Source organism: Pelecanus crispus, chromosome 9 (genome assembly GCF_030463565.1).
Source record: "Pelecanus crispus isolate bPelCri1 chromosome 9, bPelCri1.pri, whole genome shotgun sequence".
In the NCBI taxonomy this organism is placed as follows: domain Eukaryota; kingdom Metazoa; phylum Chordata; class Aves; order Pelecaniformes; family Pelecanidae; genus Pelecanus; species Pelecanus crispus.
This window is the reverse complement of record NC_134651.1, coordinates 2,635,928-2,654,177: the sequence shown is the minus strand read 5'-3', so window position 1 is coordinate 2,654,177 and position 18,250 is coordinate 2,635,928. Positions and strand designations below refer to the sequence as shown.

Here is an 18,250-nt window from a genome sequence, read left to right as displayed (position 1 = left end):
AGGGGGCATTTCTCTTACAACCAGAGACAAGAACAAACTGCTGGCACGGGGAGTAAATGCAGCAAATGTACTCCTGGGGCAAAATCTTCATCAGGTTAACGGTGAAGATTGCCAAAATTGAGCTCAGAATTTGGCCGCGGCCTCAAGCTGTAAAATCAGGCAAAGAAAAATGCAAAATGTATAGCAACACACAGCCAGGGCTATAAATCAGCGAGGCAGCAAGAGATGCTTGATTTACCCAGTGCCTGCAAGAGCTGATTTCCATAGGAAACTAAAAAACAAGCTTCCCTGCTTCAGGTGGTTTGCACCAGGTGAAGCCAAAATTCCCCACTGTTTAAAATTTGTGACCACAGTTCGGCCAGTGCCGTGTTCGTTCAAGGAATTGAACTAATTCGAAAGGTCTTGCCTGCCTTAGGCTGTTTGTCTCTAAAACTAAAAAAGGAAATCTTGCTAGCTGAGCAGACGTTATTAAAGCCATATTTAAACTAGTCCTGTAGAAAACAAGCCTATTAAATGCACAAGTTATCACAAATCATGTTTACACAGCTCAGCAATGGTCACAGTCTACGACTAGTTTCACAGGCAAGGAAAGAACTGTCAGTTCTAGTTGTCAAGAAGAGTTTTCACTGTTCACCTAACGAAAAAAAATCCCACCTCTTATTGCACAATTACATTTTAATGACATTTGTCACAGCCCCTAACTTCCAAAAGCCTAGGAGAATGTTTAACTCTGTTTACCTAACTGTTGAGAACCAGCACAGTATATTCAAAATAGGTCCTTTTCCTGAACTATTTTGGAAAAAAACCTGGCAACAGAGCACTCGGGGGCTGCGATCAGCTCTGCGCCGTGTACGCACCGCCACGTGCCGCCGAGCAATGTCAGAAGCAAGGTTGACGGTAACTTGAGAGGACTCAGACAACCAGCGCTCAATCCCCGGTCAGCCCTGGAAGCATCAGCAGTTCCTATTTACATTTAAAATGCATCGGCATAAACGAGGTAGCCTTACTTCTTACAGTTAAGTTCTTTTACAGGTAGGCTTAAAGATGCAGTGCAATTTCCGGCGGCTTAAGCGCATTTTCAGTGGAAGTGGCCTTCTGAGAGCGTTGTTACAAAGCTGATTACGTCCCATCTGTAACGGCCCGGTGCAGTCTGTTGCAAAGGCAGTTTGTTATACATTGCTCGTAACTCTCAGATAAGAGCATTGTTCTACTGCAAGCAACTAGAGGTAGGCGTGTAAGAACATTCACATTAATATTTTAAATATATATTCAATTCACAGCCACCCAGCTCTGTAACTTGTATGAACACTGAAAGAAGATGACAATAATTCGTTAAAAAACCACTCTGAAATTCACTGAAAAGGTATCCAGAAATGCAGTTTGCCATTTTTGCAACTGTTAGCTGTATCTAGTTTCCATTAATGAATGCGATTTGTTTCTCTCTTCCTTTCAGAACTGTAACATGGAAATCCAGCCGCTGCCTCCAGCAGATGGGAGACCTGCAGCGTCCAGAGGCAGGCGCGGGTCCTTCCCGGCGTCCCCGCAGGCCAGCCCCAGGAACCGGCTGTGCCGCTGAGCCAGGGCCAGCACGGCCTTCGGCACCCGATTTTGCTGACGAGGGAGGGGAAGAGTCCACTTTTCCTTCCTATAAACTCTCCCAGGGACTGCACCACGCAGGCAGTAAATATTTGGAGCTCACCTTTTCGAGCGGTATTTTTTATTTGAAAAGACGTAGATTGCAAGGCAACAGAAAACTATGAGACGAACTGCTCTGCTCTAACTCCAGCTCTATTTAGGAAGTAAAAAGGCGAATTCCGACTATGTGCATCTCATTTCTACGGCCGTTCTAGCCAGCCGCTGCTGTTCAGTGTGACAACTGCTCTGGGGCGGCAGAGACATCTAGTGGGAATGAGATTTTTACCGTGGCCGCTCAGCAGAGACGACACCTTTTAAACTACAGCCTTTTCAAAATAGTGCATTCGAAAATGATGCCCAGGGGCCGAGAGGCTTCTTGTACTACTGCTATCCCTGCAGCCACGCAGCCCCAGTCGATATCGTATTTCTGAAGGAGCAAAACGATAGCCAAGTAGTGATTCTCATGGTCACCTGGGTTTAAATCGTGGCGTAAGCATTTCCAGCTCACGAGGCGCACGCCTTGATGGGGGGGAGCCCAGGGGGAAGCGAAGCGCAGCTCGGCGCTGGTGTTAGCGCTGAGCTGCCTCCTCCCCGCTCTGGGATGAGTTTCAACTCCTGCTCCCTTCCAGGAAGAGTAGACGTGTTGTGTCACATCTCACCCCGGAGTGGCAATTCCAGAGTGACTCAGTCTTGTTCCCCAGCGTCACATAATCCGGCCCAGCCACTGCTACTCTTTTTTCCTGGGTCTTAGCAAAGGAGGGAGACAAGAAGGGAAGGGAACAGTCGGGAGAAAAGAAATTAGGCAATGCTGCACTAAGTCAAAATTACAGATGGTGAATATTTTAAATTCTGGAGTAATAACACTTCTGGCATTGTTTTTTATTACGGCTGCAAGCTGAAGAGTCGCCGCAGCCTGGTGTCATGTGTGGATTGAGTCATAGGTTCAAGCTGATCTCTCCTGAAACAGGTTTCTAGAGTTCAAGGATCTCCACTAAAAATAACTTCCTTCTTGTAACTTGACAAATGGAAAACTGTAATCATCGAGAAGGTTGGTTTTGGGTTACTGATGGAAAAAACAGCCTGTGGGATCATCCAGTCCCGCTCATATCAGAGTGACTGAAGCAGAATTAGCAAAATCTGATGCCCTGGCTGTCAGTGTTTTCTTAGATACCATTATTTTAGTAGCGAAATCTTTCTAAAATCATAGAATCATAGAATGCTTTGGGTTGGAAGGGACCTTTAGAGGTCATCTAGGCCAACCCTCCTGCCGTGAGCAGGGACAGCTTTAACTAGATCAGGTTGCAACAATAATAATAATAATAATAATTTAAAAACTAAACACAGCTCCTTTTCAAGCAATTATCATAATAAAAAATAGTTGTGGAGATGCTGGATGACTCAAGAAATCGGAAAGGGCTAGCGTATGTTTTACCTAAAAGTTATCAAATCAAAATCAGCCCGGTTTGATTTTAATTGACGGTGGCTGTTCAGCAGGCTAAGTGAAATGAGTTTGCTAATGTAATTTCTAGGGGTAGAGGTCTTTGCTGACTACCAGAAGTCTGAATGGCTCAAGTTACAGCATTATCTTTTCACTCCTACACACCATTCGTCTGAGTCAGATTTAAGGTAGTTTGGCATTAGGAGGAACCTTCTGTTGGAGCTGATTGTATCAGAGACAGCCCCTCACGAGTCCTGAATGACAAAACCATGTCACTGCTGTCTCCGCAGACTGCAAAACACAGCTAAAAGTCCTATGGCTTACCTGGATAACTAACAGACAGCTGTTTCTTTCCCTTTCTTAATCAGGAGTCCATTCCCTTTCACCAGGAGCACGGAGCAAAGTGGAAAATGCAACAAAAAAATAAACTTTCCATAGGCAAGAGTCCTAAATGCTAAATGTGGGAGCATCAGAAGACCTTAGAAGCAAAGAAACTAAGAAAGTAGGATGACTGTCGAAAGGCATCACTCTTTTTTGCACCAGGAGAAGCGTGGGTTGAGAGTCAGCAGGGCATTTTTCCAGGTTAGTGGCAATTAATTTGCACACATTGATATGGGTTTCATGCCCATGTTACGACATAGTTAATTAAATTGGTATCTGGCTGATTAGGTGATACATGCTATCTTTTCCTCAAGCAAAAAGGCCCCACACCTGCAATGGTGGAGTGCATGTGTATTTGGATACAATCCATTTATAATGTGTCCAAGTCTTGTACAATAATTTTAAGCAGCAAGTTTGTCACAATTTTCCTTAGCCTTGCACAGTTGGCTCCAGAGCGAAGTTTATTTCTGACATTGCTGCTTTCTTCCATATTTCATTTCCGATACTCAACTATCTGCCTACCTTTGACAGGAAAAATGAATAATTTATCACAGGATGCTATTCAAGTAAAAGCAAAATAGTTTACACAACTTGAGTCAAGAGTGCTGCAGTCTAAACACTTACACGTACAGCCCTACGGCTGGCCTTACACAACCTCCATTTTACTCCGCAGGAGCAAACGCAGTGGAACAGCGTCTATTTTTGCTGAAGGTTTAAGCTGTGGAATCAGCGACGGCAGGTTCTCGGCAAGGCAGAGCACTGATCCAGCGCCCCTTCGAAAGGCCTCAGCTGCAGAACGCACCGAGCCTCCCTGCAAATGAATCTTGCAAAAGGCCACTCACATCCCGATGACCGGTGTTTTGAATATCCAGCTTAGCCGTACCCAGCGAGGGATCCACAGTAGGATTAAAACTCACTTGCAAGACACAACATCTGGCATTGCTGAGGTCGCCAGTCAGCTCCACGTGAGCTCTCACCTCCAGGACACGCATTTGCGCATCGCTGACTTGCTTTAGGCACCTGTAGAAATCTGTATTGCATGAACTTGCAGGTTTGTAACAACAAGGATAGTACATTTTCTAATTTGTAACAGAAGGTAGCTCGGCAAAAACTCCATCCTGACCGTTCCTTCATCTCCCAACACCAATAACTTCATAAACTTCAACTGTGCACCATGAATGTTAAAGTAGGAGCTGAGACAGGGTGACAGAATATAGGGGCTAAACCAGAAAAACCCTCTTCTTAAATGACCCGTCTCCACGCAGACAGACACCGGGGCAATAAACAAGTTATGCATTTCATGAAAACTGCAGAGTTCTGAGCAATCATTTACTGGTTATTCTGATCACTAATCTGCAACTGGAACTATAAAAATCAACTTTGTAATGATTTGCTTCGTGTTTCAAATTATGTTTGGCATATTTCAGTACATATTTCTATTCAATTATCAGACTATCTAAATGCTATTTCCATTTTCTTTCCAGATCTTGCTCACAATTCTCCTCCAGCATGGACTTGCTGGACAAATTTAGTTGTTGACTGATAAGCAATAGTAGGTACACCCTATTATTACCATTAAGTTTTATTTACTTACAACAGACCAGTTTGTGGAATTTTTTAATATCCTATAGGGTTGTGAATTACATAAAAGGAATCATTTTGCATCCAACAAAAATACCAAAATAATCCAACATACTGTGTGAAAAAGAGGAATTTACACCTGTACCTTACATGGAGATCAAACAGGTTTTATTTACTATGAAAGAAACCAGAAGGAGATTAGAAGACAGAACAATGGCAAATATTTACCATTTGAAAACACTGAAATGAAACACGGGAAGCAATTTTTTCTTCCACTTTTTGTTGCCGACAAGGTAGTCTTGAAACACAGATAGCCATTTTAATGCAGGACCAGGTAAAACTAATACCATTCATAAAGAAAAAATGGGTTAGAAGGCAAATTTAATACATTTTCCTTTCACATCAGTGATCTAAAAAAAAATAAGACAACCAAAGTACATTAACAGACTCATCCTCCATTTCTTTTTTTTCCCCACAGATCTGAGAACAAGGAAAAGTAACACTAAATGAATGTCTTCATTCACACGGGAAAGCTGATGCAGGTAATTTCCAGTGAGGTATGTCCAGATGCGGGGGGCTTATTTTAGTCTTCTACTTATTTAACAGTTTTTTCACAGCTGTGCGAGATACCTCAGCAGAAATACTTCTGTATTTTATTTGGTTGATCTCTGGCATTTAGTTGGATGATGGACAGATTTTTTTCCTAAGTATACTCAGGAAAATTTGATACATGCGAACAGGACTAATCTTTTATTATTTTGAAGTCAAACCTGGACAAACGGAAGCTTCATAGACTGAAAACAGTCGCTCTATACAGAAGTCAGCATGCCGTTAGTCTTGTTCGACAAAGGTCTGTACCATTACACACAATAATATTTCTATTTTAGAGTTCATAGAAAGCTGTCTTTTCCAGGGTATTGAACCTTTTAATGTGCTTAAAATTGCTTGGAAAATAATATTTCTTGAAAGCTGCTAAAAATTTTACAAATTTGGTTAAAAGGATAACATAACTTTTTCCTTACATCTACTCCCGGATGCTCACAGTAGTGGGGAGACGTTCAAGGAAATGTAAAACATTTCTTTCCACTCAAGCCCACCAGAAGTGAGGAACCAGGCTAAGGCTGGAGCAGGCAGATGAATGCATCCATTTAGAAGAGCCCCTCAGCAAGGAGACTGTCCACAGATGTTTGGGATTCAAAAGCTGCTACCACAACGCAGAACGGAAGGAAGAAGAGATAACAGCGATATCACTTGCCCTGAATCCTCCTCCAGCTGCAGAAGATGTAACGGCCCAGGGAGGTATCGCCTGTACTCCTACCGTCTGAGCGCTGGCAAAGCTGACCTTTGACAGTCTTATTTTTTCATTTTATCTTTAAACTGCTACATGATTATATATATTTTTTGATGGGGAGGTATAAAACCACGTCTTCTTGGGCTCTCAGGTTTTTTGCACCCCAGAGGAATTCAGTCTAAAAAACTAAAATTACACTGCTCCGGTAGCCTTCCCATCTACAGTGGGTAGCTCAGCGATACAACTCACCCAGCAATGCGTTTGGGAGAAAAACGGAGGATAGAACATTCTTGTTTATTCAGGTGAAATATTTATTCTCTGTACAACTCATATGGAGTATTAAAATCCCCTCAAAAGAGAAAAATAAAACAATTTAATGGTAGGATTTCTTAGCATTCATGGAGAACTGGTACGTGATGGTCACAGCAGTTGGCTCAGGCCACCGGACTGCCCATCAGCCTTTCTTGCCGAAGAGCGATCAGCCTCTGAAACCACTTCTCTTCTGCTTCTGCCTTCTCGATAAACAGCTGAGAGACGAGGGGGAGAGGAAGAAAAGTAGGCACAACTCATTAACTTTCTCTTTTTTTGTTACAACCTGTTGAAATAGGTATCGACTATTTCAGCGCCCAAAGAAAAAGCCCATAGGCTGCACTGGGGTGCACAGGGGTGTCAAAATACGAAGATGATATAAACGCATTAGTAAAGGTAGAGACTTTAATAATCGGAAAGCCAAGACATTCCAACTTCAGTCTCCTCCTGGAACAGCAAGTTGGTCATATTGTACAGGTCTCGATCTTTGTTAGTGATGTTCACTATACAAAACTTGCATTAGTTTTTTCACTGCAAGTCATTTTTAACTTGCTAAATCTTAAAAAAACTCAACTGTAAGTACTCCTATTTCCAATTACAAGTGCTCACAAAGGAATTTGCATAAGTTTAGCCACAACAATTTAAACTTATCTGAAGTTTGTCATGTATTTAAAGCTTTACAATCTAGCAAGGTGGGCATGTTCTGAGTCTTCCACCAGGTTTCCCACTACACAAACCAAAAGCAATTTTTCCTGAATTTTTATTGAACAGGAAGTTTTATATGAACAGGATCTTAAATTCCCCTGCATTAAATCAGTACGCTACTTTGTTATAAAATTTGTTTGTAACTCTAAAACTACGTCACTGGTGAACAACTCCTTTTGTGATTATTCTCTGTTGGATGGTGCAAGGAGTGTGATCCTTGCACTGTGATCCAACGAGTGGCCCATTAGTTAATGGTCTTCAGACCACAGATTATTCAACGAGCAGCACAGCAAAATGGTTGTTAGGTCACGTGAACCTGCTCGCATTCAGTGGGCTGCCTTGTTCTCAAGATAAAGTAAATATCAACACACTTACATTTGGATGTGCTAAAGAATTATCATCTTGATATTTGATGGCAGTAGGGATATTGGCAGGCGGTGGTTCTTTTTCAGGAGCAGATGCATCAACGGTTCCTGCTCCGATAGTTACAGGCTCATACTGTAGTTCAGTAGGCTCTATCGACTGAAAAGAAACACATCTGAGCGTTTTATCCTCAAACTCCCAAACGTGGCAGCATCTTAACTGAGCGTTCAGCTGCAACACGTGCCCACGAAAGGATCCTCATGCAAATAATTCTCAGCGTGCTGAACACACTGGACATGGATGAACATCCAGACTAAACACGTGAAGTGGAAAAAAAGGTATTGCCAAAGGCAACGAGAGAGCTTGCAGAACCATAGTGTTGGGTTTTTGGATCGCTTTCTGAAGAAGCCGCATGAACTTCTCAGAGACTTCTGAAAAGGCAAAAAAATGCACGTCCTGGGGGAAACAAACAGCGATAATTCAAAACACCTCACCGTTAGATGGAAAAACTGAACCAGCCTTTGCTTGCCTACTTCTAAAGACAAAAGCACCCGAGTTCCCTAGAAGGCTTGGCAGCCAAAATGCAGGTAAAATTCTGAAACCTGGATGTCTCACATTAGGTTTTTGGAAAGCTGTCTGAAAACAATGCTGTTTTGTTTCAGGGAGTAAACATGGTCTTAAAGTCTGGCTTCAGTTAAGCAGAGTTAAAAATACTCATCTCTACTTTTAATTACAATGTAAATGTCTTATTACTTTTGGATTTTAATTCTTCTGCTTTTCCTAAAAAAAAAAAATCTTCATGGTTTTGCATGACTTTACAAGAATCTTTAAAAATTGGAGTTGCTCAGCATAGGCAGAATATACTGTCAAAACAGTTGATTTCATTGCAATTCTTCCACATTTAAATGTATTCTTCCTTGAACTCCACACCAAGAACCTAGGAGAGTCATTGGTGGGATTTAGGATTGTCAACATTGATGCTCTTTCGTTGATGGAAACTATTAATAGCACAGCTTCCACCTGACTTTGAAAGGATTATGCACCAAGAAAGGATATTGAAAACTTACCTTTTTGACTTCTTTACTTGATCTGAATGTCTGTGGAACAAAGGAGTCACTTTCAATAGCTTCAATTTCTTTCACTCGTTTCACTTGCTCCACTAGGGTGGCTTGGTCTACAAAGAGAAGGTGTAATGTCAGTATACATTAGTGTAAGCCTATGATAAATGCTGTGTCTAAGCAATGCCTTGAATATATTTTACAACAGTACATACCAGAAAAAAGCCCTGTAATGCAGCTCAAAATACTCCGTTACAAAGAAAAACTCTCTCCTTTAGTAAAAATAACAACAGCGAGTTGGCCATTATTGTTCAATGTATGGTATCATTCGAGACGCTAACTTAAGAATTTGCTAGAGATGTGCTCGCAGGATAACTGCTAGATCTGTGGCATGAGGATTTCCTGAAGAAGTTAAAGATTTGGGGACAGTGCAGACAACTCGGTGGAGTTCCATCTGCGTGTAGCGGTAAAACTACTTCTGCTTGTATGGAGGTGAATTTGGCTTCAGCTGCGGCTGTCCAGAGAGATGTGCCATCATCTGTGCGCTCCTCTTGACAAGCTGTGCGATTCGTTTGGCATTAAGAGTTACATCCTTAGGGGAATTTGACAAAAGAAATCTTAGAATCTGGTAATAAAACATTCCTAACGTACACACTAAATGTTGTGTGCTCATACGGTTTGCAGGTGACAAAATTGCAGCTGTTTAATCAAACGAGCAAGATTGCTTCTTTATTGGACTGTGAGGTGTTACAGTACACATATATTTCACAAGGTATTTTTGAGTCCCAGGCTGAGATTTTATTTGGAGGCAGCGAGTGCAGCTCCCAGGGACGTCATGGTGGAGAAGAGCCGCTCCTGCCAACCTCGGTGCGCGCTACACTACACACGCAACTGGGGTGCTGTCGGGTAGGCTTTGCCGGTTCTTTCGCCGCTCGAGGAGACAATCTTCTGGATGGATTAGACTGGTAGGAAACTAAGCGCATTCATAAGGCAAGATATACTTCTTTTTGAAAATCTAACTACTGACGGATGACAGGGAGGTTTCATATCACAGCTACGTTGATCTCCGTTGCCAAAGGGATGGTCCGACTCCTCTCGCCCCCGTGCCTTCCGTGCGAACCGGCGTTACTCCTCTCGCCAAAAGTGCAGGGATTAAATCAGCTCACTTGCAAGGTGAAAGCTCATATTTGTGCCACCGCCCAGCAAAACAGGACATTTTAACTCGGACTTAACATGCGGCAGCAGCGTCGTGCACAGGCTGATCTGGTACAAACTCCCCTCTAATTCAAATTTGTTTTTAAAAGGTAGGCGTGATGTCAGAGCGGGCGTATCGGCAGCAGCCAGCGTTCAGAGGCCGGCTACCTGCTGACACGATCAGAATAAACTCTTCTCTGGACGGCTTGGAAGAAAGAGCCGCTGCGGCTGCCCCTGCCTCCGCAGCTCAGCTCCGCGTGGCCGCGTGATCTGGTACTGAGGAGGCGAGCTCTCGAGTCACAGAATCATGGTCTCGAGCGACAAAGTAAAAAGGACATTGCCAAAAGATGGGTAAAAAGCCACCTAGGATAACCGTGAAGTTTGATCGAAAACTTCATGACTACACAAGAATACTTTAAACACTACATAAACCACAAATTTAAATAAAAGAGCAACTGTAATTATATATTTGTAGCATATACATATGTAGGTATAACAGGTTAAATTCCTTGTTCTAAAGAAACCAAAGTATATTTAAAGACAGGAAAAGTGCTTGCAGACCAAAAGAGCTTGCAGAATTATTCAGAAATTCAGAGGTACCGAACTCTTTCTCTGTATACAAAATTCTAAATCCAAATTCACGTAGATATACGCATACACTGCAAAATACTTTCTGTTTTGCACAAGCAAAAAAAACAAACGTAACTTAACACCCTTCTGCAATGACTAACCACTGAAAACTCATTTCAGTCTATTAATGACAGGCAAGTAGTGCTTCAGATGAGCAAATAAACTAATAGCAGCTCGGATCTATTTCTGGAATGGAGATGCCTACACTAAATTAACAACCTCATTTTTCATCAACAGGTTGTACCGCAAAACTGTTTTATTTTCAGTCCTGGGTAGTACGGCTTGTTCATTACGGTACATCTGACAGCAAAGTATTTGCTTTACTGTCTGCTTCATTTTCTGCTGCTTCAGATTCACAGCTCAGTTAATCTTCCTTACCTACTTCTGCGTCTAACTGCAGTGACAAGCAAATCTTGAATTCATTCTGCTAACTGCATGCTTTCGTTTACAATTTTAACCAATTTATCTCCATCTTATCGACTTAGGAAAAGCATTTGCTTTATACGCAGTACGCTGGGGCTGGCCTGAGGCAGCCCAGGCGCTCTATGGGGGAGCAGCGGACGGTTTTTGCTGCGAGCAGCATTTATAAAACAGGTAAGGCAGACCCAAGATAGGAAGAGATGCAACTTTCAAGCAGCAAACAAGAACCTGCCCTGCTGCTTAAAAATGATTTGGGAATATCGTTTAGTCTCTGCGGATACGACGAACAGAAAAATGGGGAGCAGGCTAGCTACTCCTGCGCGTGTTGGATGTCTGAGTCTGGGATTGCTGAGTCTGGGTAGCCGCTGACAGCACCCTGCCCGCCGCAGGCAGCGGGCTCGTGCCTGCCCTTTCCGTAACGCCGCCGGAGCCGAGCGCGAGGGTCGCGCGCCGCGGGATGCTCAAACCTCCCGCCCAGGCGCGGGGCGTCCCCGGCTGCAGGGAGGGGGACAGCCGGGAGGGACCGGGGCAGAGGCGCGCTGGCTCCCGCACGGCCGCGCGCCCTGGAAGGCGTTTGTGGGAGCCTCAGTAAAGCTTCCCCTTCGGCACGGTGCGGGACAGCAGCCGCGCGGCAGCAAAGTGCCCGAGCACATCTTTGAGCCGGGTTCTTTTGAATTCAAAAGGAAAAAACAGCACTCGCTTACAATGAAGCTCGCGTTTGAAAGTTCTGCTGCCTCACTGCTAACGTCTTCTTTCCTAAAAAAGATTCCTAAGGATCCCGTAGGAAGTATACAAACATACTGATGCCCTGCCAGGGAGAGGGCATCGTAATTTGCCGAGCTTGTGGCTCCATCTGCTCTGCAGTTAAAGAAGGGAATGTAACTGTACCTGGGAGTCACAGGATTACAGCCAGGTATCGGAGAAAGGCAGGTGAACGCAGGGTTACACTCAGTTGCTCCACTCTTATTTCACAAAACCTGTGGTCGGCTCCCAGCCTGCTATAGTATCCTACATGACTCTTACACAAACCTATGGGAATGACGAATTACTAAGGGGGCAAAAATCACTAAATGTTTAGAATTACATCAGTGACATTAACTTGGGGAAAATGGACTGGAGGAAGCATAACCCATTAGCGTATAATTTTTTTGACAAACACATTATTGGTAGATAAAACGACTTCCATATGTTGTTTGTCAGATGTCAGTAGAAAGGATATGTATTTCATAGTAAAATCAAAAATAATGGAGTCAGAAAGCTAAGAGGCTACAGACAAAAAAAAAAAAAAAAATCAATACTAACTCATTGCCCAGCAAGTCTTTTTACCGCGTTATAGTGAGAAAAAGAAACTAAATCTTGTAGCAGGGCTCGTGGAGGCCGTTTTTGACAAGGCGGCGATCGCAGCAGCAGTCGCAATTCCCCTTCACGTCACCAGCTCCGTCGGGCTGCCGCTCGGCCACAACCCCCCAGCCCCCGGCTTCACAAGCACCGCCGGCTACGCCCCTTACCGGAAAACTGATTCCATTAGGGGAACGCTGAGTTAACGTAATTTCATAGCAATCTGTGGATTTTTGCCCCAGGTACCCAGGCACGGAGGATTTCACTGGGAACGCTGTCCTTCAGAGGCGAGGCAGCATTTTACGCTTCCCATCGATATTCACATCTGTTTACATCTCCCCATATATATATAAAAATATATATACATACGCACACCCCTTTTACAGCTGCTATTTTCCTACTGGATTCGTCTGCATTAGCACTAATTTGAAATGCCGCTTTAGAAAGAAAGTGTGTATTAACCCTTTAGATGCAACGCAAAAATTTTACACAGACGGTAATTAGAACCACCAGAGAAGCGGATAAAAGAAAAAGTAACTTGCCTGCAAGCCCTGCGTCAAATATTCCCATTTCTTTGCTTCTTTCTAAAGACAAAGCTGGTGATGAAGGATTTAACAGGCATCGAAACAGAAGCGTTAAATGGCTAATAATATCTTGCGAGTGACCCATTAAATAAAAACACGTTTTAAGTATTCTTGTATAATCTTTAGGTGTAAATTTGCACTGCTTACTGCGTTCATTGCTGATCTATAACCATGCAAATGAACCCATGCCTTGACCTGAAGAGTTTTCTTTCGAGTGGGTGTAACGCAAGAATCAAAGCAATAACATAATAAACCTAAAATATTCCTCAGAATATATGTTTCTTCACCTTTTACTAGTTATGTTTAAAGGGATATAGCTGGTTAATTTAACTGACCCCTTTAAAATATAATACCTTTTAAGTAATGTGCTTTCAAATACTTACAGAAAAAAGTTGCTATTTTTTTCTGCTCTTTTGTTTATGACTTGAGGATTAAAAGAAGAAAACACAAATAGGTGCCAGACTAAAAAACCAACTAAAGAGGAAAATACTTTCCCCTTCATCCCCTGTTATTTAGGGTTAGCTTGAGCGATGCTGTGTAACTTTTATAGGAGCGTATATATCCAGCTGTAGGGATAGGGCAACAGCTGCATTACAGAACTCTAAGGTTTTTCAACAGAACTGTGGTTTTTCACATGCCCAGTGCTTTTTAATTGCTTCCCATTTGTACCGAAGCTGTGCAAACCGACACACTCAAGGAAAAATGAAGTTTTCATGCAGATAATTTGCAGCGGAAGAGACAAAAAACGACACGGCTTTGAGACACCTGGTATTCTACAGTGCACTGCGCTGAAATATTTGTATTAAACAAAATGACAGCGCGAGGAGGAGGAGGGAAAATCCAGCAGGATGGGTGGGATTTGCTTCATTTTTGTTGCCTCTAGACTTTACAAAACTCGGAGCTCTGTTTTTTCAGGGATTCCCCCCCCCCCCCCCCCAATCTTTTCTCTGCGCAGCACAGTCAGCAGCGGGCGAACGGGGCTCGTCCCCGACACAGACGCAGGCGCCTCAGCCTGCGGGCGTTTGCAGAGGGTGACCCCCAGCCCTAACACCTCTCCCCGTGTCCCAACGCCCACGTCCGAGGACGCCGGGGTCACCGCCGCCGCCCGAATGGCCCGGAGCACCGGCGGAGCTGCCGGAGCACCTCGCTGGGGTCCCTTCCGCAGCCACGGCAGGGCTGGCCATCGCCAAGGCGAGACCTGCACCAGCCAGCCCGGTAACCACCATTTTACAGCAAAACGGAGCAAAATCAGCCAATAATGAGCTCCTCGCTCAAGCTTTTGCCTTCAGGCCGTGCTCCCCTCCTGCTGCCCGGCTTGAGTCAGGTGAAACGCTCGGAGCCCCGGGGGCGCAGGGCTCCTCGGCCCCGCTTTCCGACGCGGGGACTTTGGCAGCCGGGCCCGGCAGCGCCAGCCGTTAGAGGGAGGCACCGCCACGCACAACGCCGGCCGCGTCCCCGCCTTTGTCTGAGGCGTCGGGAAAATTACGGACGACGAACCCCGGCGACGCCGCGAGCCGAGCATCCCCGCCGGGGCGACCGCCGACGCGCGGCCGAGGGGGAGTCGGGGGATTAGCTGCGAAACTACCTCTTCCCTCTAACAACTCAAGTCACGATAAAAGCTGCTCGGCGCCGCTAACGCCGCCAGATCCCCTTGGCCGTGTCGAAGCGCCGTTTCAACGCTTGGCCACACTATTCCCTCACTGTTGCGATTGCCAAAGAAAGAACTTTTTCCAGCCAAAGTCACAGAAACAATAAAACATACTCCAAAAGGAGCAACTGCGGCCAGAGAAAGTTTTTATTGTTAATTTGTAGTCTTCAAACTTAATTTTAAGTACGCCGGTACTACAATTACCATGTATTAAAATAGCGTGCTGTCGGTACTCTGGTACTTAGGAGAGAGAGTACTTAAAATTTGCTGCTTTATATTATAATGATAACCTATAATATTTCTATTATAATGATAACCTAGCTGTCACAGTTTTTTAAAAACAGTCTGGGCGCTAACTGCTTTTTTTTTTTTTTAAACAGAACGGAAGCATTGGGTATAACATCAAGCAGAAGACACGATGGGAAACTTTAGCAACCGAGATGTGAATTTAAGAACATTTAATTTAAGCGACTGAAGAACATTTGGGTTTCTGCTCTAGCCAGGCGTTTAACCCTGCGCGCCGGTTGCCTTCACCACCGGGCTTTTCGCAGGCGTGCTCGTTCCTCCATTCGCTCACATTTCGAGGCCGTTTGGGGTATTTTTGAAAAATAAAGTCAAAATCAGCTAATAAAGTGGTCGGAAACAGCCCTCACAGGCTTCAGATTGCTGGCTGTTGTCCTTCCCTTAGTAGAGGGAGCACGAGAAACGGTGGTCGGGGCCGACGGGGCGAGGTGGGGGTGGGCAGCGGCCGCCCGTCGGGAGAGCCGGCGCAGCCGGCGCGGGGCACGCCGCATTTGTCACCGTGGCTAATATCAGAGATACGCCGCTCTTTTTTTCTCAGCACACAAAAGCAAGATATGTAATTCAATGCTCAATTTACCCTTGTCTCGTAGGAGATTTTTCCCCGCTAATTGATAGAAATTAAGCCATTAATCAAGCCACTAGCCATCATTCAAACCAGGGAAGATGAATACAAACTTTCATCATAACCACCTTCCCCATTTTAGTGTTCATTAGCATTAATTTTTAATGCAATTATGCTATTCTTTTACGCTGAGCTCATAAATTACTGCTCTTTTGTTGCTCGCTGGCCTTGTAAAATCCAAGGTAATGCTTTGTGCTCTGATCTTAAAGGCAATTACTGCCTTCTTCTATCTTTTATATATCTCTATCCCAAATAACCTCTGTATTGTATGTACCAACTAACGAGTGTATATATTACATATACGTACAATATATAACAATTTGTCTGTGTTAAACCTATACACGTATCTATTATACACATTCAGATAAATAAAAGTATTTCTGCGTCTAGCCGCGCCCCGCTCCGTACAGGGATCCCAGCGTACAGAAACAACAGAACCACCGTCCTTCCGCGGTCAGACGCTATTGTATGCTGGACGTACAGAAAAAAAAATTGCTGGATCATAGACTAGGGTGGGACGAGGATTAGCAGCCGCACCTGGGCTGCGGGTGAGGCACGGCGCAGGACACGCAGGACAGCGGGGCTGAAACTTTGCAGGTGTTCAGGCTTTTGCACGGACCTTGCTTTGTTAACGCTTCAAAAAGCGATGCTGAAAGTGAAGACGGGCAATTGCACGTGCCCTGTGATTTTTTTTTTTTTTTTTTTTTTTTTTTGGCTTTTGCGTGGCACAGTGTGCGGTATCATCCGCAGAGCCTTTCCAAGATACGGTGTTTAATGTGTGTATTTTAACGGTTCCGCAGAATCGCACGCTGACACGCGGTGCCGCTGTGATGCTCAGTGTCAGTAACAGCAACTCCCATGCTTTTACTCCAGTCCATATATTGATCCTCAGAAACACATCAGGGGAAACGCGCAGGAGCTACAACCACCTCTGGTTGCCCTCAAACACTGAATGCAATTGAAGCGGCTAAAGGAAAAATGAAATGTAGATGAGCAAATTGGCGTTTGTTTGGTTTTAATTATTTTTCCGCTTCTTTCCTGGGCCAGGCCTTGAGCTGGTACATGAAATAATGCCATTCACACCAGCTAAACATCTGTCTAGCACCAATAAAATATGATACATGTATTTAAAATCCCATTTCATCTAGGCCTTAGCCAGCATAAACAAGACAATTCTCAGTTAAGTCTCATGCTTATCCCATAGACTCACTCCGGTCTCTCAGATAAATACCCATTTGACATGCGGTAAGTACACACGCAATGTTGGCACGGCCGCCGAGATCAACAAAAACCCGTTTTTTCACAGAAAATAAAAGACTCCACACAAGGGATTGTGGTTTAAGCAAACGGATACAATTTCTGTTAACTTCAACCAAAGGAACTGTCTCCCCTAGCTTCGCAGGCTCCTTGATTCACCCCTTGTTTTCGGGGAACGCGGACACGGGCTCTGCAGCGCCACGCTCTAAGCTGCTCCTTCACAATGCAGGCAGCCAGTGAAGCACCGAACAGGCTGCTGCTGCCCCAAACGCTGCCCGAAACAGCGGGCAGCAAAACACGTAAAATCCAGTAAAACCTTCAGCACGACGCTCTCTGTACCTCCTTCCCCACTTTGAGGTAGGCAGCGCAGAGCTACGGCTGTGAATATGGATGTGGCTGTCATTTGTAAACTGCAGCCGGCCGAATAAATGAATGTATTTTGCAATTTAGACTCTCTCCCTTCTCCCCGGTCTATCAATCTGCCTCCGATGGAGCTTGTAACACTACAAATCCTGAAACTGTTTTCAGAGACTCACTTCTTAAAAAAAAAAATAACAACCCACAAAGCAAACCCGACCCAAACCAAGGGAAGGCAGCAAGGCAGGCTGCTTCCGCAGCGGGAATCCTGCCACAGGCCGGCTACCTTGGCCTATGATGATACACCAATCCCTAATGATTTTCAAGCCAAAAACATTCCTTTTTTTTTTTTTTTTCTCCCACATGTGGCAGAAATAAAATGTGAGATACCAAAAACACATTAGCCAAAATTTTTGAGACATCTTGCAGAGCCCACTTGCAAAAGATTTTCTTAAATCCGTACTGACGACCCTGTCAGGCCACTGCTTAAGACTTCTTTTTTATAGAGAGATTATATGTTGTGCTGGAAATAACACTTTTAGTGAAGGTTGCCTCGCCCATCCTGCTGTGAGATCCTGCTTTGAGTTGCTTGCAAGTTTGTCAAACCTGGAATGTTTCGGGTTAAAATCTTCTGTGCTCTTACCTACACCACGCTTCAGGTTTTGCAGAAGCTTCCAGTCCAGCGGGTCCAGCCAATTATGAAGATACAGTGAAATGGCACTGATTTGCCTATTATCGGCGAACTTGACTTCCAAAAATTCAGTTACTGCTTTTTCCCCTCCCTAGTCAAAATCCACCTTCATTCAGTCAAACCATAATACTTGGAAATGATCCCGTTTGCTCCTGCTTTACCAAGATTTCTTATTTTTCAGCCCCAAAAGACTGAAGATAGGCTTAATACACACAACGCTGCGTGGTTTCTTATGCCCAACACGTACCTACGAGTTTAAAAAATAGGGGGTCTGAGCGGGCCGACGTACCAAACAAATCGCGTGCGGCAACCGAGGTCAACAGGAGCTGGGTTTGAGTACACGAAACGCAACATTGAGTATGCTGAAGAGGACATTCTGCTTTTAAATTTCTCCGAAGTTGAAACCCTTTTCTACTTCTGTCTCCGCTCTCTTTGTAAAAACCCA

At 44.3% G+C, this 18,250-nt stretch overlaps 1 protein-coding gene across 1 annotated transcript in view; it reads right to left on the bottom strand.

Moving 5' to 3' along the window:
* Nucleotides 1-5,520: 5,520 nt before the first annotated feature.
* Nucleotides 5,521-18,250, bottom strand: part of RSRC1 (arginine and serine rich coiled-coil 1) — a 96,081-nt gene continuing 83,351 nt past the window's right edge. The window contains exons 4-6 of the mRNA XM_075716815.1: nucleotides 8,771-8,877; nucleotides 7,716-7,862; nucleotides 5,521-6,853 (exon numbers count right to left, since the gene is read on the bottom strand). Coding sequence (XP_075572930.1) covers nucleotides 6,761-6,853; nucleotides 7,716-7,862; nucleotides 8,771-8,877 — 347 coding nt within the window. The 3' untranslated portion in view covers nucleotides 5,521-6,760. The remainder of the gene's footprint in view (nucleotides 6,854-7,715; nucleotides 7,863-8,770; nucleotides 8,878-18,250) is intronic.